The following is a 24,001-nucleotide window of genomic DNA, read 5'->3' as shown; positions in this document are numbered from 1 at the left end:
CAGTACAGTAGATCTTTTCCAAATTTAATTTCAAGAATTGGTCACAAAATGAGCAGCGTCATCTTGTGAAAATGTGGAAAAAGCACATTTGTTGAGGTGCGTTATCAATTATTCACGCACGTGAATTATTTCCAGCATCGGCTCAGTCGGTACGTTTACATGACGTTATTTCATATAGTTCCCATTTGGAAACAAGCCGGAAAAAAATCCAGAGCAGTGCGTTTGTGGACTGACAAGGAGATTGAATTTATGCACTTCCATAAATAGAATAGGGTTCTGTGTGTGTCCATACCTTCAACTTTGGGCTTGGTTTCACCCAGACGCTCTGCAAACTTCTTCTTAAAGAACAGAGCCTGCAGTCTCTGCTGGTAGTGGTCAATTCTGTTTGAGGAGAACAGAGGAAAAACCATAAAAACCATCTCTCAGCCTGTTATCATCTAGTATGGTTTGTTAAACTTGTTCATCAAAGGAGGGAGTGGGAATGTCAAAGAGGTTATTAAAAATAGAAATGACTTAATCATCAGTCCAAAGGCGATATGGTACAGGGGGTTATGGTCAAAGGGAAAGAGAGAGGACAGGGATAATGAATCTTTTTCATTTTCCTTTTTAAACAGAGAAGATTCTAAGATAAGTTTAAATATAGGTATAAAGCAGTGATTTAAAATGTCCCTGCTGACCAAAGTGCTCAAAAGGGCAGAAATGACTTCTTGGCTAAATGATGAATCCCCCTGAAGTCAGAGGCCTGTTCTTCAGTCCAGCCTCCACTTACTGCTTCAAAATCTCAATCTAGCACAACGAGATTTTCCATATTTTACCATCTGTTTGTGCTCGAGTGGCATCAAAATTCAGCAAGTCGTTGGACAGCTTTCATTTCGTTTCAGTGCCATAGACTGTTGGACAGATGCTGGGTCATTGATATTCATCAGCATGTCTCACTTTCTTACAGATTACAAGACACGGTATTACGAGATCCTGACGTTGCCCGCCATGTGCGTACCTGCTCATTTCAAAGAGGAAGCGATCCGCCCGGGCCATGCGCTCCAACTCGTGTTTGTGCTCCTCCAGCAAGTCAATGTCACTTTTCTCTGGGATAAACTTCAGCAGCTGCAAAGACAGAAAGCCAATTTTAATCTGGATGTTTATGCAACTGAAATGCCTAGCACTTAACACTTGTTTTTTTCTCCCATTGCTACATTACTTTTCACTTAGAAGTGATTTGTGTAATTACTCTGGGTGTTAGAAATCACCAACATCTCTCTGAATAACACAGACTCACAGACCTTGAAACTTCCTTGATTTCATGGCAACAAACATATCGCTTTGATTTGAGGCTTTACATTAAAGGGCTCATATTATACCCTATTTCTCCAAGTTAACTAGTTCCCTGGTGTCCTAATGAACATGTCTGTGACATGTTTTGGTCGAAATACCATAAGGATGAAGCACCACAGCAGTTCAATCACCCTGCCAAAACAGCCCTGTTCAGAACGCTCTATTCAGTAGTATCTCTTTAGGTCCACCTTAGCATTTGGAAAAGTGATCATTTGCAGGCTCTAGCAGGCACATTGGTGTCATATATAACATGTATCCACTGGACAGATAAATCCTCTGAGGCTGGAAGTTTGTGTAGGACTCTGTGCTGCACTGTGGAGCCAAGAATAGAACTTTTTGCGGACTTAGTGGAGCTCTGCGAGACAACAATTCCAGGAATTTAGGGCATTGTGACATCCCAATGAATGGGAAGTCAACATTGTGTGTTTTATCTCCTGTACTTAGACTGAGGAGGACCACAAAAACATGCCGACTGATAGGACCTCCAGAGTCCCAAATATAAGGATTTAAATTGTTAAAAAGTTGCATGATATGGCCCCTTTAAACATTGGAACCTACCTGCTCCAGCATATCTTTGGCCAGCTCTTCTCTCTCATCCATCTCCAGGATCGCCCTGCTAATCTCTTCATTGCTCATTTTTAACCTGCAAATGAATAGAAAGTGTTAATAAGTGAAAGTTGTTTTACTTAGAACCATTCATTGGATGTAATCATAATATTAAATATCTGCTAGTGGGCTCATGGTAAAGTGGTAAAAGATGGGTCGGTCCACTGTGAACACCGTCAGATGTTTTGAGTGCATTTGATCGGTGTTAAGTGTGCCAGGTTGTGATCAATAACAGCCTTGTCAGTATGTGCATCGGAGCCTTATTGACCAACTACTGACCCCATTAGGATCCAGTTTGTACCCCTGGGTCATTTTCTATTGATGCAAAAATGATTTGCGGGAGTGCGCCACAGTTTTGTCAGACACAAAGATCTCAGAGAGCCTGTTTATTGATCTGTAAAGAGGGGGGAGCTGTGGATGCAACAGCTGTTGGGAGACACACACACAAACGCTGTGTTGTCGAGTGGAACTTAAATGATGACAATTGATTCCAGCACAGATATAATGGGACTCTAATTCCGTCAAGAAGGCGGGGTCAGTTTTATGTACCTTTATTTAAAAAAAAAAAAAAAAAAAAAGCTAATTGAATCTGAGACGCATCCCCCTCCTGGGCGATGCAGTCTGTCTTTTACAAGACACTGACTTCCATTGAGGAAAAATAGATGGTAATTCAATTACGCTGACAGATGTTCCTGTGTGGCTATCAAAAACACATTTCCTCTCACAGACATATGGAGGGAGCACCTGCCTCCAGCAGCTCCATATCCAGTTGCATCTGGTGACCCAAAGCAGTGCAGAGGGAAGATTTTACAGCAACATTGTTCTCAGGATATGTCAGTTTTCAAATTTAGAATGTGAAAATCGTCTAGTGTCCACTAAAACCTTTAGTCACATGATCACCCGCATAATACAAAATATGTTTTTTGTTCCAGTGTGATCATGAGGGGTCAACAAACCTGGAGACACCTGTTATAGGTGCCTAATATGTGCTTTTATTTATTACTTTTATTACTATTTAAAAAAATATATAATTTTAACTCATACAATATGTGCCATTTCTGCATTAAAATATCCAAAAATGATGGTACTAATATCATATAAACATTAGCCCAAACATTTTTAACACTTTAAACACATTCATGGTCATGGACCGTTTCATTTTCTTCACCATTTAAAGACGTCGTACTCTTCACTGATGGGAACGAGGGAACAATAAAACAGTTCCCATAATCCCTCACTGCTTGTCTTCGATTGAGAGACATTATGGAAGTGCATAGTGAAATGTTCAAAGATTATTTTAATTAAAAACCTTTTATCTCTTTAAATTCATCTCTCACAGTCCACCTTGTGTATCTTCATGACCCGTGAAAGGGCCGTGGGCCACTCTTTGGGAATCGCTGCTCGTATAAAAACACATTTTTTAACTTTTTTGTCTATTGTGGGCAAGATGTAGTTATCATTCCTTCTGACCACGATCCTTACTTTGAGAGCAGAATGACGCAGTTCTGTGCACGTCTGCCGTCGATGACCGACAGCTCTTTGACCTTTCGCGTGCTGACGTAGATGTCGTCCATCGAGCCGGTCTCTTTCTGCAGAAAGACACAAAAACAGCACGATACGTCAACGCAGCTCCGTTTATGCGCTCGTATAAAAACGCAAAGCATGCTCGATGAAAACCCTTTTCTTCTCACATCTGTTCGGCATCTTTACGCCTTTGAAAGATGACATGACCTCTTTCTAAGCAGCTTTGCGCTAATTTGGAGCAGATTCAGTTAAAAACTTGTCAGTAGTTAAAGAGTTTGATCACTGTCTTCTTACAGTTACTTTCAAGTGCAGTTGCAATCCAGCCAAATAGTTCATTTGGCTTCAGATCAAGTTCTCTGACCTGTTTTTGCACCGACTGTCACTGAGACTGAGGCCATAATGCACGTCTCATTAAAAATTATAAACCCTGGACTGGATTTGTATGAAAAGACTCGGAAATGTATATTTAAAAAAAAAAATGTGAGCAGCAGATCTAAAGAGGGTCCTGGTAGAGGAGATTTTTTTTGGTGAGTCATTACAGCAAACACAATGCAGGCAGGCCCATAAACCTCTCAGAGGAACAGGAAACACTGTTCACAACTGGACTCAGGCCAGCCCAGATATTTTTGTAAGCTGCACACAAATGCAGTAAATTCTAAATCCACAAGGGGAAAGAAATACATGTCTGAGAAAGTAAAAAAAAAAAGGGCCAGAGCTGCATGTTAAACACATTCTATTTATGGTCCGAGCTGGATCCATGCTTGCCAGAAAATGCCGAATTTGAGGTTGCTGGGTATGACGTGTGTGAAACAGATGCGGCTTGTAAAGAAAGTGTCGTTTTTCCATGCCCGCGTTGACCTTCAATGCCTGGCACTGGGTTGTCGGGGGGGGGGGAGCGGGGGCAACTCCCATTCACTGGCGCTGCCAAAGCCCTCTCTTCCCACACACTCAGCCCAATAATGCCAGCTTCGGTACAGCATGTAAACCGAATTTAACCGGAGACTCGTCCTTTCATCTTTTCAGAACAGTCATCAAGTGACGCAACTGAAATGTGGTCAAGTATTTGAACTGGGTTTTTTTTTTTTTACTTTCTTTCGTGCAAAGCAACCAACGCACACAAGTGGCTACATTTAAATTCTGCTTTTTCCTGCTCAGTTCACGGTGATTAATTATGACAATTAAGGCAATGAATGATGACCGTGGTAATGACGGTAATCGAGATGGAAATGAAGATGATAATGAAGAGTAATGATGGAAATTTGACTGTTTCAAAACTACAGGCCGGGTGTTGGGGGGGGTTTTGTGGGCACATTTTCCCAGCATGCTTTGGAAAACCCTGTGTTTTAGTTGGTGTGAGACATGTTCCAACACTTTACACATGATAAAGAGTTCACCTGATTGTATAAGAACAGTTGCATATTCACACATATAGGAGATTGTTTTCATTAAAGGTGCATTATGTAATAAATCTAAAGCAACTGGCCATAAAATCCTCCTAATATGTCACAGAGACTCAGGAATAATGTTCATATAACAAACTGAACTCACCAACAACAACAGTACAGACAAAATATTTGCATTAAAAAAAATATTTTGCAGACTGCAAATCATGTTTATGTTTTGAAATCATGTTTTGGCATGTGGCGCCACCTACCGCCGTCTACCAATCATTGCAATCAGTAGAGTCTCAGCTGCCGAGCAACCACGGGTTGCCAGTTGTCAGAAAACCTTAAAGACCTCGGTATTTTGAATTTGAATGTAGTAACAGTTTTGGCCACATTCTTACATATGGCACCTTTAAGACTTGGGTCTTTAGTTTAGATCACCTCAACAATCATTCTCCCTGAAGCTATGAGTGAAATTCTGTATAGAGAGGAGTTGATCTGAGCTGTTGTGTCACTAAATAGCTGCTTGCTGCTGGAAACAATGCTAACAAAAGCTGTGACATTGAACTAAAACAATGAAATATTGAGCTGGAGGATGCTGAGAAGCTCTGCAGAGCAGGTGGACCTCTGGCTGCACAGAGGAGAAGATGCCAGAGCAACAGAGACATGTTCTGAAGGTAACCACGAAAACCAAAAAAAGAGGCCTTTAACTCACCTGCTTGAAGGATTGGTTAAGCAGATCCTGCCCAGACAGTCGGAGAGCGCAGAGAAACAAAAAAATTGAAAACACATGCAAGGGTTAGCACTTGAAGCTGAAAGAGTGGTGGCTAGAGCAAAGAACAGTAACTATGCACACTACAAGCTGAAGCTGAGAAGCCCTCTGTGAGAACAACAATCCCCACCGTACTGTCCAAGTCATCAAGAGCTCATGAAATCTCAAGTGAAAATCTGAAATATTTCGGTGATGCTTCCCTATTATTTATCTGCCTTGACGTGCAAAAACAAGAACATGAAAAATGAGCGTGGTCACTCGTCCTACAGAGGGCGAATATAAACAAGAGCAACCGTGTCAGGTATCAACACTGCAATGTTGTCTGGTTGAATTGAATCCTGCTCCTGCCAAATGGAATCAGGATGTCAAAGCCAGGGAGATCTTGGGGTTTTTTATGTGGCTGCATTCATAACGATCCACATTTACCCATTGGCCCGTGCCAATAAAAACCTGCTCTGTATAAATAAATAAATACGCTCGGTAAATCACTGTCAGAAACGGCCTCAAATGACCCATTACTCTTAAATAAAAGCCCGCAAAGAAGACATTGTGCTCGTTGTTGTCGAGGGGGGCTTTTAAACATGGCAGTAAATGCCTAATGCAGGGATTCGCAGGGCACCTCAACTCATTTGCGGTCGTAAAATATATCAATTCATGCAGCTGCACCCCAATATTATCATATGAGAAGTGGTAACGCAATTATTGTGCAGCACAGAAAAGAGGTAATTGCTGCATTTTGTGTGGCACTGGCTTACAGGCACGAATACTGCTATTATCCTATTAATTAGTCCCCGGGTCCAATATGATTCTAGTGAATTGCCTCTTTATTTGAGCCCTGACTCATGAGCCCATGAAGACCCAGTCAGCTCAGCAGTTCTCACACACATATGCTCTGCAGAGATGAAGGGCAAAGCTCGAGCTCCGCGGGCATCGCTATAGTGGAGCGTTCAGCAGTGAGCAGCTGCTCAGATTCTGCATCTGGTCGATTTCGATTTGTTAAAATACCCCCTAAAACAATCACACACACACACAGGTCATAAAAGTGCATTTGAGACTAAATCCAAACCTGCTGTCTCTGATAGGCTGAAAACATCTTCTCTATGTCCTTGAGGTCGAGAATCTTGAACGCTCTCAGGTCGTCGATGTCATTCCAGATGGTGCCATTGATCAAATTCTGGAGAACGGAAGGGAAACGCAAGGGATTAGATTCAACTGCGTAATAACTTTGACATATTTCGTTGCAAAATAACATTTTTCTCACCTCTCCTAGTTTAGACCAGTTGAAGGACTTGAGCGGGTGAGAAGGCTGAGGGATGGACTTGGAGTGCAGCGTGTTCGCCGAGTTGAAGGACGAAGGAATGGGAGGCGGGAGTCCGAACATGGGAGGGGCTCCCGGCGGAGGAGGCGGGCCACCGGGCGGCGGCGGAGGAGGTGGAGGTGGCGGGCAGCTGAACGGCAGTGGCGGCGGCGGCGGAGGGAAGCCGCCGGTCATGGGGGGCGGAGGGGGAGGCACGGGCCCACCGGGAGGGGGAGGAGGAGGAGGGAAAGACAAGCTGCCACCACACTGTAGGAGAATAAATGGATGGTAAATAATTACGGTTGCCCAGAGGTGTCAGGCCAAATACAAACGCCACAACACAAATACAAAAGCTACAACACAAATACAAAAGCCACAACACAAATACAAAAGCCACAACACAAATACAAAAGCTACAACACAAATACAAAAGCCACAACACAAATACAAAAGCCACAACACAAAAACAAACACCACAACACAAATACAAAAGCCACAACACAAACACAAAAGCCACAACACAAATACAAAAGCCACAACACAAATACAAAAGCCACAACACAAACACAAAAGCCACAACACAAATACAAAAGCCACAACACAAACACAAAAGCCACAACACAAATACAAAAGCCACAACACAAATACAAACGCCACAACACAAATACAAATGCCACAACACAAACACAAAAGCCACAACACAAATACAAAAGCCACAACACAAATACAAAAGCCACAACGGAAGTGACCCACAATGGAAGTGAACGGTGTGAATTTGCATTTGTGTTGTGGCGTTTGTTTTTGTGTTGTGGCGTTTGTATTTGTGTTGTGGCGTTTGTATTTGGCCTGACACCTCTGGGCCACCGTAAATAATAACGTATTTTTTGCAAACTAATATTATAATACAGTTTGTACAGTGATTGTGATTGTGATTGTGTAAAAAGCACTGATTGCTCACAGCTATGTCATTGATGCGTGACGACAGGTCCAGGACTTGTTCCCTGGCCGAGCGCAGCTCCACGCCCTCGCGCTGCAGCTTGTCCTTCATCTTGTTCAAAGTCTTCATCATGTCCTCCTTCTCCTGCGTCTTGGTTTCACACTCTCGCTCCTTCCTCTCGAGTTTACCCAGCAGCTCGACATGATCTAAAAGGAAACAACGGCACATTGACATGTGTTTATAAGATGCAACTTTAAGTGCAAGAGATAAAATATGTGATGCGGGGAGAGCAAAAAAAATCACCTTTCCTGAACTTCTCTGCCTGGTCGCGCCACTGTTTCACCTCATTCTCATTGACCAACCTGTGGAGCACGCAGATAAAAGTCAGACAAAGACAGACAGAGAAGATAAACACAGCCTTGCAAAAAAAATAAAGAAAGAAAGAAAGAAAGAAAGAAAGAAAGAAAGGGGCCAACTCCTGCTCAACCACGTCAATCCTCCATCATTCTTTTAACAATAACTCTGTCTTTCTTTTTGTGAGAAAGTCAGATGTATTACCATTATTGAGCAGGTTGACGCAGAGTGTTGTTTTAAGCTGCGTGTCTGAAACCAATTTTTATGCAGAGTTATGAACTCCGGCGCTTGAGTTTAAACCGGATTATCTTGCTGTTGCAATTCAGTAATGAGAAATTAGTGTTTTTGCAAATGAAGCAATGGAAAAACAAGGATTTTTTTTGGGGGGGATTATTATGGATTATTTCAGAGATTAATTCAGATAAATAAAGACTGGAAAGTGAAAACCTTGAGCATCGAGGGAAGCCGTAGCTAGAGTGGAGAGAATACAGACATGTTTCAGTGAGTATAGACCAGTCAGTGCTGCCATTTAAGGCTAACTGATCATTAATCATTAGATTCATCCAAGTGCTGCTTTAATTACAGCTCAGGTAATGATCAATAGATCCGGCTGACTACAACACAAAGACACAATGACTTTATTGTAGACGAGTTGGAAAAACTGTGATCCGTTCGAAAAGTGTTCATTTTTGATCAGACACACCTGTGAACACTCTGAATCCTTGTCATGGTCGACACAGATGATGAATGACTTTGTCTCACAGTTGTTTTAACAGTTGTTTTAAGCCCCTCCCTCCTCCTCATCCACCTCCTCACCCTCTGAGCCACCGCGGCACGAGACGTGTACGTTTTCTCCCTTTAACCGTCGCAGAGCCAAGGCGGTGAGGAAATCTCCGTTTATGCGCCGCTTTTTCCAGACATAATTTACTCTCACAGTGTTTATGGAAACACACACACACACAGCTACGCTTTGGGAGTAATGCAAAGCACGAAGTAGACCTCAGCGTTTTCTGACCTCTGTGATGAATCTCCAATGGACAGTAATGGACATCCGGACGTAGATGAGGCATCCAGTTTCACCGTGTGCGCGCAGCGGAAAGAACTACGCTCAAAGTGTGCTGATTGCTCAAACGATGGAGGCCGAATTAGTCCAACAAAGTCCAAGCCAAGTTTTTACCACAACACTGCATATTTTTGGTGATTTCGCCACTGAGACTAAACGCAGAAAGTGAAAGAGGAGAATGACAGCACAAGGAGAAACACAAACCACATGTACTGTACGGCCCTGAATGCAACACCAGGCTACACTCAGCACAAACCTGCCCCTGAGTAGTTTAAAAATACAGTGAAGTATCAAATGGTCATTTGGAAACAGATCTCAAACGTTGCCCACAATAACAAATGCAATCCATTTACTTGAACCGAGTGATGACTCTTTGCTTCATGACATCACAATGACCTGACATGACATGTCCTTTAAATGTCCAGTTTCCACTTCCAAACCACATCCTCCAATTCTTCACCACAACTCTGTGCATCCACCTTTACTTCACCTTGTGTCTGCACAAGTCTTACGATTCACGATTCCTGCAAATATTTAAAAATAAGGCAGCCATTGCTCTTCGGTTGGACGTGACGCTGATTGAACAACACTTTCCCAGAAGAGAGAGTGTCTTTACAGCTTAAGAGCACTGGAAGTACAGTGCACTTAGAGAAACTTCCTCTGACACCGACACATGGATTATAGGGCAAGGTTTGGCCTGAATATCCACTCATAGCATTTATATAACCTGTAAATGGATCAGATAACGCTTTCATGATAACACATTGTTCCTAATATCACCCATAACGAGCTGAACTCCCGTTTTGAAGCCTTGAGATTCACAATTTGACGGCATCAAACCGGCGACACCTGCATATCCTTGTTGGCTACTTCTGTTGCAAGTGCATGCCTTGGTTAAGGGATTATAAGTTCCCACTCACAGTCGTATGATGTTCTTCACATTGAAGTTATCCAGAGGAGAGATGTCGGGGTCCTCTCCCTTGTCGTCCTGTAGAACGATCTGCTGGAGGATCCTGTCTAATAGCTGCCAGTGCTGCAGGGTGCCACCTCCGCGCTTAGCTGGACGCGCAGAAACATTGAGGTGTCAATAAAAACAGTTTTTTTTTTGTTTTTTCTTAGTCAGACCTCTGATACATGAAAAGTTACTCACAGGGCAGCTGCAGGCAGTGTTGGAGGATGGAGATGAGGTGTGGGTAGGAGTCTGTGTGGCTCAGCTTCTTCTTGATCACTTCAAACATAGAACCTGCACTCTTTGTGTCTACATGGGTCTGTTGAGGGGGAAACATTCAAATGATTTCTTGACTTCTGACAAATCAAAACCACACAAACAAATCTGTCCAATCTCTGGTATCATCTCGTGGCAACACACTGGCGTGTTGTTTGAAGATGATGGCAGATTACTCACCGTATCGAATCGTTTTGCAAGCTCTGAGTCATCTTCATTCCGCACCATTTCAAAGAAGTCCAAGTGCCTGAAGAGACAAAGACGGCTCTGATTAAAGAATACAATACATGTACATTTACCCTAGAGTCTCAAAGCCTTCTTTGTGTTTTCATCTTGACAGCTGAAGCTGACGATCATTACTCATGGAAAAACCATCCAAAATCTGAACAGGTTAACTGTAACTCTTTGTTCATAAGAAATCTGATTGGGAGTTTGACCTCAAATATAATTTGTGTCAAAGGGCGAGAGTTAGCGCTTTAATACTTAGTGCTACTAACTGTGTTTTAATAAGATAAGAGGGAAAGATTAAGTACTGGCTGATGAGTTATGGGGGCTACAGTGATTTATTAGTGTTGTCAAAAACACATCACTTTTAAAGCTCACATAGAGTGGTCCTGTTGCACATATATGTTAGTTATGGAGGTCTACTTACATACATTAACTTGTTTTTATGGTCAAAAACCTCCTAGTTGCTGTAAACGAGCCAATAGAAATCTCTCCTTACTGACACTGTATTCTTTTATGTCTCGCAATTTGTTTTGTTGAATGAATAATCACAGACGTGGATGACGAGTGGATGAATGTCCATTAGGTCTCCTTCTCACCTATCCAGAGTGGCGTTTTCATGCCCTCGCAGTTTGTCGATGACTGGCTGGATGCCCAACATCAGGAACTCGTACCTTAGATGGAGGCGAAACTCCAGGTTGTCCTGAAAAAAAGAGTTCGCAATTTAGCCAAAGACGAAGGATTATTTACAGGAAGACAGTAAAAGACACTGACCTCCCCAGCTCCAGCGTTCAGCACAGCGTTGATGAAGGACATGATGGCTGTTTTCAAGTTGACCTCGTCCCTGTAGCGACCTAAGCTCCGGTCCAGCTCGTTCAGCAGTGTCTACATGATCAATGAAGGAAGGGAGAAATTGCATTTAACATGTCAGTGAAGACCTTGTTAGTGAAGTCTTTAGTCGCTGTAGAATCAGGTAACACCAGGTCACAATTCGTACATCTCACAGTCACCCCCCCCGACATACTTGAGCAGCTTAATCACAATTCGAACCAAAATGAAAACACTTTCAGACACTGAATCACTCAGCTCCTGTTGTGTTAACTTAGCCCAAGATGGCACGATTTACCACACACACCGTGGGGGACGTGTGAGATGTGGTTTGTTGACTCAGTCCCGCTCGTCACTAAGAACGCTTACATTCCTTGACCTCCATAACTCTGGATGTCCTCACCTGCCTTTAATACGACCCGTGTGTTGACTTAGCCTGAGGCCAACAGTCTGCAGCAGCACGAGTCTCCGACTTATCAAAATGACCTCAGCTTGATTTATTTGAGTCTTCGTCTGCCCACTGTCTCGTTCGGCAAAGTCTCCCTAATACCTGACTCACTCTGGTCAAAAAAAACATTCAAATTCCTAGTTTAGACCAGTGGAAATGCATTTAATCAGCATTCACTCCTGAGTCGAATGACTCAGCGATGCACGCAGGTTTTTAATCAGCTTTGGCTCCAGCTAGCACAAGTGGGAATACAAAACCCAGGTGAACGTGCTAATTTCTACTTCTTCTGCTTCATTTCTGGAAGAATTGCAAAATTCCTGTATTATTTCTGGTGCAACGTTACGAAAATGCCTATTCATTTGCATTGCCGCTGGCCATGTATGTTCTTGGCAAACCTAACTTTTTACAGCTTAGGCCAGCACAACGCTTATTTTATTTTATTACATCCTCAAAATCATTCACTTCCCATTGAGTTTGCACGAGGACCCAAAGATACAAAACAATAAAGACTGTGGTGTTGGTGCCGTTTCCCTTGTCCTCTGACTCATTGTGTGTTTTAATGCATTTATGACATCACATGTTTCACATGGGTGGAGAAACACCACAGACCAGACCAACCACTGGCAACAGGAATGGTGTTAATTGCCTTTTTTTGGCTGGTTCGCTAAGGCTCAAAAACCATGGGTAGACCTGCTAATGTTACACATCGAACATGGCCGATAATTGAAGGAGCGCTGTAGCCTCTCTCACCTGGAAGCGAGTCCTCTCAGCAGCATATTTCTGGTAGTGTGCCATGGCCTGCAGCACCTTCTTGTGTCCGTCGGGCACCAGGCACACGGCACCGAGAATCTCCAGCACCGCCACCTTGGTCTTGACGTTCTCCGTCCGCAGGCTCTGCGAGATGGTGTTGATGCTCTGCGGGTGGGCCAGCACGTGAGCGCGGCCCTGCGAGTTGTTCATCAAGGCCTTGATGCAGCCGATGACGGACGTGTGGACGCGGCTCTCGGACGTCTCGTAGTCCATGCTGCGCAGGAAGTTGAGGAGGCAGGTGAGGCCGTCCAGCTCGATGAAGCGCGTCACAAACCTGATTTGGGCAAAAATTGATACATAGAGTAAGTACAGTTGGAAAGAAGAGTCTGAAAACTGCATTTAAAAAAGAGAATTGCAGCAGGTTCCTTCTGTTATAAGAGAATGAGTGAGCAAAAGTTATTGCGTCCTGCTGAACTTGAGTTAAAAGCATCAACCACATAACAGGCTATTATCACAATGCAAGCTTTAAAGCTTTTTTTGCTTTGGAAGATTTTGAACTGGTCATGGTCTTGAAGTGACCCTCATATGAACAATAGAACACCACATTGTGCTATGTTGAGGCAGCAGAAGTCACAGAGTACAGTCTCCTCAGTCAACATGTCTATGGATGTGGCATATGCATTCGACTCCATTCATTCATATCCATTTTGTTTTGTTTTTGGAGGTATTTTCTATCTATTTCTTCAACTTCATAATTATTGTTATTCATTTCCTATGTAGAATATTCTACAACTCGGTAGAAACAAACCAAAAAAATGTCATTTCAACCTGTACACTACAGCCCCAATGTTGTAGCTGCTAGGTGTGTTTAAATCTAAGATCTATGTCCTGTTGTTCACATCTTGCAGTTAAACCCTTCCTGAGTTTAAACCCCTCACACGTACTACACTCTTAGAAATAAGGGTTCCAAAAGGGTCCTTCTACAAAGGCTGAGGTTCTACCTGGAACCATTTGTTTCTGAAAAGGGTAACCAAGGGTCCTTGGTAACACTAATGGTTCCAGTAAGAGCCATTTTGATCCAAAGAACCCTTTAAAACCACTTTCCTGTATAAAGGGTTTGAAAGGGTTCTTGGTGGAACCCCAAAAAGGGTTCTCCTATGAGGACAAGCCAAGGAACCTTATATGGTTCAACTTAGCATTTTATTTCTAAGAGTGTAAGAAGACACTGAACTGAGCTAACTGTAAGATTTCACACCAAAAGGTTATCTGGGTTCAACCCTTCTTAGCTGAACTAATTATAAATTAGCGAGTCAAGAACCTCTGTGCCTGAATGACAGGCAGGACATGTAAACACCGAGGGATGTCACGTCTTGTCAACACACTGTGGGGCCGTTTTTATAAATGACCTTCCCCGCTCCCACTGAGATTCCTGAAAGGCCTCATAAATTACAGCAAACAAATGAGGGCTTGTGAGGAAAAGAGCCGGAGGGAGAGGACAACGGAGACGAGGACAAACAAGAGGATCAGAAAAGAAGCGAAAGGGACAGCGAGGACGGACCGAGACCGGTGCGGAAGTCGAGGTTTACGGCTGCTCTTCAGCCTGATTCATTTGCTGAGACAGATGCGGGGAAAAAAAACACGCTACAATAATGTAAATCATGGAGTGATTATCCTATATCCTCTTAGTTCACACATGATCCATCTCAGACTTACATGCATATATGCACTCACATACAAACACACACACATACACAGACAGCCTTTACCTGGTATGACCAGTAAATCTCTCAATAATCCAAACTCCCTCTCAACTCTCCAGTGGCGCCTGAATGAGATCAAGAAGATCATACTACACGCATGACCACTGTCCTTAACCAAAGTATTTACTTCTCAGGGAACAAACACCACATTTTGGCGGACGTTGTGCTCCTTGTTTTTAGCACAAACAATGAAGTTTCAAACTCCACTTGACAGCATGGTAGCAAAAAAAAAAAATCGGACTAATCCAACACATAACATATGACTTTATTCTGATGGAAAACAGACGCTGGAAACAGATCAAGGTGGGACAGATCCAACCGTTAAAAGACTTTTAGTGACAAGAGTTTGGCTGTCCAGTGATAGTCGTACGCCTGTCCGTGACTTACGAGGCCACCTCGGAGAAAGAAGGGATTAAGAGTAGATGTGAAATTATGCTAAACATCCTTTGTGATTGATATTATATGGAAAGTAAAAAGGGGTGAGAGATGTTGTTCTTGGAGTCTCGATTCAAAGGAGTCGTCGAGATTTTCAAAGCTCCACTTGTTGGATTTTTCGCTCTGCTGGGCTGTCAAGAGCCTGCCAGAAAAACACACACACACACACACGAGTGGGCAAGAACTCACCCTATGCATCATAACCTAATGCATGTGTGTGTGTGTACAGTTGAAGTGGGAGGACAGATGCATGCAAAGGAGTTCACGCAAAAACACACGTCTGGCTCTTTAAAACGATATTCAGCAGTGACTAATCATGTGCACGGTTAAGAAAACCTTAGAAGCCGGCGTCCAACTCCTCTCCCTCCTCCTCCTTCCACACATCATTTTCTCTCCAGTGAGCACTTGACTCAATGGATCCCATCTCCACCGAACTTTGGAGTCTCCTCTCGTCTTCTCCTAGCCACTGACATTCACGCTCAGCCGAGTGGCGTGCCGTGCCGCCCTCCTCCTTTCTCCTCCTTTTTTTTTGGAACCACCACCGCTGCATTCTTGAAAACCCGCTCAAGACGGCTGGTGCTCGACGACTGCTGTGTACGACGTGAGCTTGAGCAGAGCTAAACAATACAGAGGCCGAGCCAAGTTCTTTAGGCGGACAAAAGAAAGAAGCGAGGACTGTGAACTTGGAACGAGACTAAGACTAAACAAAAGTGAGCAAAGGATGACTGTGATGTGTGTTGAGTCGGGGCCAAGGATGATAGAAGGTAATGCGAGGTTAGATTGCAATTTAAAAAATCGAGACCCGGAGATATTTATTTTTGCACATTATTAAATAACTACCAGTGCTGCACGTGATCCATCTTTAAAACATTAATCTCCAGTGATCTAAAAAGAGCAAAAACCCCTCAAGCAGAAGCAGACGATATTCCGAGCGAGCGAAGGGCAGCGCCGAAAACTAATCCAGATGCTCAAATTGAAGTTCAGAAATCCTTTCCAACCAAATGGGCTGCTGAGGTTTTCAGCTTGACAGACAAAACATCCTGCCTTTTTGAACTGGCGATGACCCCTGTGTGGCAGACAAGGCCGGTCAAGAGTTCAGCTCGGCCTCAGAGCCTGACCACACGCTTCTAAGTGCACACATAAAATCAAGTGATGCTGCCGTCTGACGTTCCTAAAATCACCACGTACACACACAGAGAGGTGCTGCTCGAGTCGCGCACTATCTATCACCCCAAGCACTCGCATTTTAAATAAAAGGTATTTGATGTGAAGCCCAGTGTTTGACTGGGATATGAAAATATGCGCCGAACAAAGGGTCACAAACATAAAACTTTTATACACATTTATACATATGCGCAGACAACAATGAAACCCATGGATACTGTGTGCACATCTGTGGACATAGTAGAGCACTGATGGAATGACTGGGTTTATTATTAAAGCCATGTTGATGAATGATTTGATGTGATATTAACATGAAATTAAATAGAAACAGTTTGCAGTGCTGATATATATATATATATCTCAACCGTATATGCTGTGATGACTCCGCCCATACTGAGGAGGTACTATAGTGTACTACTATAATGATGGAAAACAATGTATGTGCCGTGCCGTGCCGTGCCGTGCCCTGTCGTGCCGTGCCGTGCCGCGGCCACTATGCTTCACTCCCCCTTTCCCCTGCTCTCCATTAGTTTGTTGCCAGTACAATACTCACTTTAACTCTGCCTGTATCGACACACCTGGCCCTCTCTTCCCTCTCCACTTTCACTTTAACTGCTAAGTAGCAGATTGGTGAGAAATGTGCACTCCGAGAGAAGCAAAAACATGGCTCCGTCCAAGACTCTTTCAAGGTGTGATGCTCCACTCCACCGTTAATGTTTCTAGTAATATGTGAAAACAAATATAAAGTTCTCCATTCTTTTTTTTTAAAAAGTAGAAAGCTTTGAGAGATGTTTTGAGGGATAATATTTGCATATGGTGGTAGCAAATCGTCCAAAAGGGTTATTGACACAGGAGGAGGACGGCTGCGATCGACTCGAGTCAATATTCTTGCTGGAAGAAACCTACAGAAACACTGGTCATGAGAGCCGCTCTGGGGAGCAAACGCAATGCTCTGCTGACGTGAGACCTGGGACTGCGGTGCATTCTGGGTCGACGTGGCCTCGCTGACCCCCGCAAGAGCTTCATTTCCTGTCCTCCTGGAGTCATTACACCACGGAAATGACAAGCGGATGTCTTGAATAAAAGAATGCCCAAACAGCACGGAGGGACATAAACATCAGCAGATCAACGACCTTCATGTAAATGCGTCCGACAGTGAAGAGAAAACCCCAAAGCTGATATCTGTGCACCGAGCTGCACAGATATGATACGACTGCACAGCTGTCTCTGGCAGTTTGCCTGACCACAGTGGCCCTCGCATGTTTACGAGAACTAAGACTCAGCTGTATGAGAGCAAACATGAATCCATTTCCTTAAACATTTAAACTCCGTCCGACAGCTGACAAACAAAGCAATAATTGACGGCAGAGAAAATGAAAATGAGCTGTATGTTCATGTGGACAAATAATTGAATTAAACTTTTTAAATAGGTGTTCACTAATCTAACTAATAAAAATAGAAAAGATTAAAAACTATTTCTGGTCAATGGAAATGTTCTTATGGAACACGGAATAAAGCTGTTGCTGCTCAGTGACAGAGTTTGATACAGTCCAGTCGCTCTGAAATAGTGTAAGTGTGTGTGTATGTGTGTGTGGGCGTGTGTGGGTGTGTGTGTTGTGCCAAGTCTTCATTCTGCCGGCATTAGATCACTGTTCCTACAGTAGCTGCAATGCTTCAGACATTATAAACGCCACTAGAGTGATGTGCTTGCAAACAGTTAGAGCAGGAGTTGACTGAAGAAAACACTAATTATTTTTTTTTTTTTTTTTAAACTAGATTGTTGTTGGTTCTCAAACTGTGGAACGTGGGCCTCCAGTGGTACGCAAGCTTCCTCTGGTGGTACTTGGGAGTAAATTCAGAAACACTCTTCTACTGTAAATACTAGGAAAATGAAAGAAATAACAATAAATAAGTTAAATAATAATAATTATAGTCACCGTATCCGCTAATTTGGCTATACATAAGTACTTGGTATTTAGAGATGCACTGGAAATGCAATAATACATGATTTAAAGTGACCATTAACAAAGAACTATCTTAATTTTGAGCTTATTGACCAGATTGTTTCGTGGTTTCTTGTCATTTCCTCCTCAAATCTTTAAAATAAACAAGTTTAAAACAAGACAATTCCTTTCGTTACGCTCCTGTATCCTAAACAGAATAGTGCACTTTAAGATGATGTGTTAAAGTTGGGGTTTTGACAAGACATGCACACTTTTAAATAACCATAAAAACATGTCACCTCATCATTTTCAGTGACTTATAATGGGCCTGGGAGTGACGGGGATATGAGTGGGTGTCGTGGTGACAATGTGCCGTTTTGTGCGCCGCTCTTGCCTGGCACCCTGCACGCCCACAGAGTGTTTTTGAGCCCTGTGGCCCTGCAGAGCAGACTGAGGGCACAAGGGCACCTCTTCACATCCAGGCCCAGCTGCCTCTGTGCAATGCCGGAGGGGAACGAGGGGTGGGAGGCCGTTTTCAGGCAGCCGTCCAAAAAAACAGGCATGAATCAAAGCTCAATACGGACAGACACCAACGCCATCATTGTCTCACACAGGCACAATATGGGACGCGGGAGTGTCCCGTTTCAAACGCTGTGTGTCCCATTTGTTGTGTGTGACAGGTGAGGTGTTTCGATGTCCCCCAGGCATGTAAGCAATATTTTTGATATTTTTGCCTCAGTTGACTATTTGTCACAAAGCTGAGACTCGGTGGGACATTAACACACTGGCCAGACTTTCCCCTGGGCACACACAGAGTCTGTGGGACACACCTGCCATCCACATCAGTGCCATTGTGCCGAAAATACATTTGTGTGCTAATGAGCTCACTGAGAGCAGTATGGCTGCAACTGAATAGTATTGAAGGGGGGAATTATAGCCACCTTTGTTAAGGTAAATTAGGTACACATGAAACAAATAAAGGAGTGAATGAGTGAAAGAGTGGAAGCAAGATGCAGTAGAGTGAAGTATCTAAAACTGTACTGGGGTACTGCACGTCAAGCTTTGTTAAGGCTTTCTGGAAAACCATAATCATGATGTGTACGTCCTCGGATCTTAAAGGTGCCATATGTAAGAATGTGGCCAAAAACAGTTACTACACTCAAATTCAAAATACAGAGGTCTTTTAGGTTTCATTTTCTGACGTAACTGGCGACCCTGTGGTTGCTCGGCAGCTGAGACTCTACTGACTGCAATGATTGGTAGATGGCGGTAGGTGGCGCCACATGCCAAAACATGATTTCAAAACATAAACATGATTTGCAGTCTGCGAAAAAATTTTTTTTAAATGCAAATATTTTGTCTGTACTGTTGTTGTTGGTGAGTTCAGTTTGTTATATGAACATTATTCCTGAGTCTCTGTGACATATTAGGAGGATTGTATGGCCAGTTGCTTTAGATTTATTACATAATGCACCTTTATCTCACAATAGCTGATTCCCTTCAACTGCAATCTTCGTATTCTTATTGTGACACTGAACTGTTGTTTGTTTCCTGCGTGGATGCGTGGATTTTGGACTGTAAGATTCAGTAGCAAAGGGCTACTGAGACAACCAAATCTGAGCAGGGTTCAAATCAAATTTAGTGTTTAATCGGAGCACCCCCCACCCCCACCCCCCCTTCTATGAGCCCCTGGAACAAATCAGTTTTATATTTTATGACTGTTATAGGGGATGAGTAATATTTTGAAATGAAACTTAAATCATCAATTTCCTCAGAACATTTGGAGCACTTTGTCTTCAGAGTTAATCTTGGCTCATCCCACATTCTTAGGTCAGTTTCACCTGACTGAAGGCTGGAGCTCTTTCTGTCATATCCGATCCCTTCACTGTAACGTTATAAATATGTTTAATCTGACAAAAAGTGGCCCTGCAGAAGACACTGGGGAACTATCCACCGATTATTTTTAACCCTGTCCTTCATGTGTAGGTGAGAAGGAATATTAAGTTCAAATAAGCTCTTTATAAAGTTGTTTTTACAAAATAGAACTACATACATTTAAGATTTTTCAACGACAACCTCCCTACAGACTTCCATGTTTTAGTAGTTTCCAGTTACAGTGGTTTAATCCCAACACACGAGCAGATACAAACATAACTGTGGACACAGGCATATATTCTGAAACACACATAACCCAGACATGACCCAGACACAAACTGTCCTGAGTATTTGTCACTCTGCACATTAGTCACTTAATAACTGCCCTTGAGAAAACTCAACACCCCCCCAGTTTGGCGCAGACCACTGCATCACACAACTGGCACAGGCTTGACTGACAGCTGCAAAGGAGCCGATGATAAAGGAAGCGGGGCAGTGTTGTATTAGTAGGGGCCGTCCTGTGTCCTTGAACATTTTCTTTGTCGTAATGACTGAGGCAGGACAGCTGTTGATGGCCATAACAGGGGAAGAGAAATTTGGATCTAAAAATACATTTAATTGCTGGTATTTCAGTTTGAAGTGAGTAGGCCCCTTTGTTAGGACAAGAGCCTGTGAAGCCTTACTGTTATATCTACTGGATTTACTAGGTGTGACATTAATTCAACCAGTCAAATAGTGGGAATGCATGACTGATGAGCATCGTACAATGCAGGTCTCTGTACGGCCTGAGGCAGAGGGGGGAAAAAAACCTCACCTCATTGGCTGCGTCCGAAGTGCTGTCTTCAGATCTTCCACCACCTTGTTCCTCATTTCCATTTCCTCCTCGTCGAAGGCAAACAGGGTCTGCATCTGCACAGATTGTGAAATAAATATGGTGATTTATGGGAAAACATCTGATTGCTGTTGCTGGACTGACTTCAATTAAGCTTGCAGTGGTTTTGGGTGAACGATTGCTCTCCATCACGTCGTTATCAGCGATACCTGTCAAAACGTCCACCGGACACACTCGGCTTATTGGCATCACTTCTGTATTTTCCACCTTTACTCAAAGTACCATTGTTTCTACTTGGTCAAACTTAAAGGTGCATTATGTAATAAATCTGTAACAGTAGTAGTAACAACAGTACAGCCAACAACATATTTGCATAAAAAAAAATCTTTTGCAGACTGCAAATCATGTTTATGTTTTGAAATCATGTTTTGGCATGTGGCGCCACCTACTGCCGACTACCAAGCATTTTAGACAGTAGAGTCTCAGCTGCCGAGCAACCACGGGTTGCCAGTTACGTCAGAAAACGTAACCTTAAAGACCTCGGTATTTTGAATTTGAATGTAGTAACCGTTTTTGGCCACATTCTTACATATGGCACCTTTAAATATAATTTGGCAATAATACCACAGCAGTGGTTCATGTGTGAAGCTCTGCAGCATGTTAAAACAAGTCAGGCAGACAATTAGCTTCAATCCAGTCTTTAACAAATTGGGTAAATAATAAAGAAAACACTTTGACAGTGGTAATGTTAATGCATCATCACTGCTTCCCTCAGCGACATTAAAAGAGCCACTGTGCTCCAATTAGTCAGGGCCACAGGGCGTCTGTTCAGCCTCTCCAGGCTTTTTCCACAGCAGCACAACTGCCAAGTTCTAAGGTCCAAACAAAGAAAGTGGTTCAGCAAAGGAGAAAGTGGCTCAAAGTGGGTGCCTTTTAATGTACATGAAAGTATGATTTAGCTTTAAAGTAACCCCCCCCCCCCCTTTTTCTACCTCTATTAAACCCATCATGAATGACATGCATGTCATAGTTGGGTGGAAATATTTACAGTCAGTGTTGGACAAACAGCAGCCACATGGCAAACTGAATCCACCCCATGTTTGACTACCTTCAACAGCTCCGGTCTGTCCAAGCGAGCGAGACTGTTTAATCTAGAAACAGCGCAGTCAAAACATCCATCCAGTCGACTTAGCCTCAAGTCCAGATGGTTCACGGAACCGTGTGCCAAGAAGTGAAAAAAAAAAAAAAGAAGCTCTGGCTGCACTTTCTCTCTCCGCGAATAAGCTCATACTGTAGTCAATGGGAAGTTGGACACAACAAGTGTTGGGGTGAATGAATGATTCGGTCATGCTGTGAGCCAGTTTACCATGTCAGTTAGTCTGGCCAAATGGCTCCTTCCTACATCTGTTATTTGTAAAGATCATTCTAACCTGTGGCCAACACACACATACGGATACGATTAAAGCCAGTTGGTAAACCAGCACAAGGTACTTCCCTAAATTCTTATTATGGGAAGTGCCCCCCAGAGCCAGACCTGGGCCTTCAAGCTAATTGTCAGTGCGTCGTTTTTTGCTGAGTGGGTGATGAGTGCAGCTCATCAAAACCTTCATTTGGAACATGTGTATCAATGATGCATCAAGTTTAAAAAAAAAAGAAAAACACTAATTTAAAATAAATAAGTACAAATAATGTTATTTTTTACAAGTTGGACGCAGGCACAAAAATTTGATTAAGCAAACAAAATACGAACTAAAAAAAACTACAGCTAATATACTGTTGTTCCCATGTGGATTAAAAGGAACAAGTGTAATTGTGTGGATTTACTTTATGACTGGAAACATGTATTTAACAGTGCAGCTGCAACACATTTCATTATAAAGTAAAGCAAAAGTGCCGCAGTCACTTCTCCTAAAGAGGATTTTTTTTAGTGCGATTGCTCGATCAGGTCCGGCACAGGAACCCTGGATGTTAGCTGTCATGTCCCGTCACAGGTAGTTAGAGCGACAACTAACTTAAAAATAAAAGAAATCAACGTTGACACTTTGTTTAAATGAAGTATTAATGAAGATCTGATTAAACTAAAGTCATTTTCACACCTAATGGTCTGGTTTGCTTTCATGGGATCTTTTTACCTGATACTTTGGGTCCTGTCACCACACTCTTAGAGATAAAAGTGCTAAGTAGAAGGTTTTTCGGCTTGTCCTCATAGGAGAACCCTTTTTGGCTCCAGGTAGAACCTTTCTGTACAGGTTTCTCCCGGAAACCTTTTGGAGGGTTCCACCAAGAACCCTTTTAAAACCCTTTATTCAGGAAAAGGGTTCTCTGGATCAAAATGGTTCTTACCGGAACCATTAGTGTGAAAAACCCTTTTTTTGGGAAAGGGTTTTTCAGAAACAAATGGTTCTAGGAAGAATCTCAGCCCTTGTAGAAGGACCCTTTTGGAACCCTTATTTCTAAGATTGCAGCCCCTGAAAATATGCTTCCGCTGTGGACCTGCACGAACTTTGGAGCACGACAAGCTGCAAAAAAGATTTTTCGATGCATTTCCTCACATCACTGGTAAGAAAAACAAAGCTTCCCATTGCCTTTGTGTTTGATCTGGTGACAGTTTAATCCAGGTGGGAGCTCCGAAGCTCGGCACACAAGCTTGGACACAGCAGGGCTATAGAAACTCTTGTCAGAGTCAAGAGCATGTTTGAGTTATCACTCTGTGGTCAACAAGCAACCCCAGAGAACTGACATAGGTTTATGAATGAACATCGAGACAGTGGTTGCACGGTAATCTCTCTGGGTGGCAAAATGAGAATGAGATCATCCAGTAAATCAGCTCCTGTGGATGGTGATCTGTCCCTGGTGAGCTCCTCTGTGAGCCAAGCTATAAAGTCATGGACAAGCAGAGCACCATCAAATTCTAAAATGCTCTCCTGTCAAAAGACTGTCTGGAGCACAGAGGTGGAGAGAATAAAAGACTCTTAGTGGGGGCGGAAAAAGAAAAAAAGAATCACTCAGGAAAGGGAGGAAATTGGTTGGAGTTATCATGGAAAAAGAGAGATTCTGATTAAGTGGGAGTCACACGAGAGTCCACTTTGAAAAGACATCTTCAAAGAGTTATTTCATCTATTACTGGGTCATAAAATGTCTTCCATTTCTCTCAAAGATATAATTTTGGTCGTTTCAAATGGGAATTAATTTTGTTTTGCTTTTCCCCCAAACCCCGCTACATAGTATGAGCTCAATTATTTACAC

General features: G+C 42.9%; 1 protein-coding gene across 2 annotated transcripts in view; it reads right to left on the bottom strand.

Moving 5' to 3' along the window:
- daam2 (dishevelled associated activator of morphogenesis 2) overlaps positions 1 to 24,001 on the bottom strand; it is a 55,781-nt gene that overhangs the window by 11,069 nt on the left and 20,711 nt on the right. Inside the window, exons 4-19 of one of the 2 annotated variants that reach the window (XM_083908147.1) lie at positions 20,738 to 20,832; positions 12,747 to 13,080; positions 11,495 to 11,605; positions 11,320 to 11,423; positions 10,676 to 10,742; positions 10,421 to 10,538; positions 10,191 to 10,329; positions 8,157 to 8,215; positions 7,875 to 8,059; positions 6,881 to 7,183; positions 6,686 to 6,793; positions 5,563 to 5,589; positions 3,421 to 3,527; positions 1,891 to 1,975; positions 998 to 1,104; positions 293 to 381 (exon numbers count right to left, since the gene is read on the bottom strand). In XM_083908147.1, coding sequence (XP_083764273.1) covers positions 293 to 381; positions 998 to 1,104; positions 1,891 to 1,975; positions 3,421 to 3,527; positions 5,563 to 5,589; positions 6,686 to 6,793; positions 6,881 to 7,183; positions 7,875 to 8,059; positions 8,157 to 8,215; positions 10,191 to 10,329; positions 10,421 to 10,538; positions 10,676 to 10,742; positions 11,320 to 11,423; positions 11,495 to 11,605; positions 12,747 to 13,080; positions 20,738 to 20,832 — 2,038 coding nt within the window. The remainder of the gene's footprint in view (positions 1 to 292; positions 382 to 997; positions 1,105 to 1,890; positions 1,976 to 3,420; positions 3,528 to 5,562; positions 5,590 to 6,685; positions 6,794 to 6,880; positions 7,184 to 7,874; positions 8,060 to 8,156; positions 8,216 to 10,190; positions 10,330 to 10,420; positions 10,539 to 10,675; positions 10,743 to 11,319; positions 11,424 to 11,494; positions 11,606 to 12,746; positions 13,081 to 20,737; positions 20,833 to 24,001) is intronic. The other variant, XM_083908148.1, reaches the window with a different exon arrangement.

The sequence above is a fragment of the Microchirus variegatus genome, assembly GCF_963457635.1.
Source record: "Microchirus variegatus genome assembly, chromosome: 21".
In the NCBI taxonomy this organism is placed as follows: Eukaryota; Metazoa; Chordata; class Actinopteri; order Pleuronectiformes; family Soleidae; genus Microchirus; species Microchirus variegatus.
The sequence above is the reverse complement of the archived record's forward strand: the minus strand, read 5'-3'. Positions and strand labels throughout refer to the sequence as shown.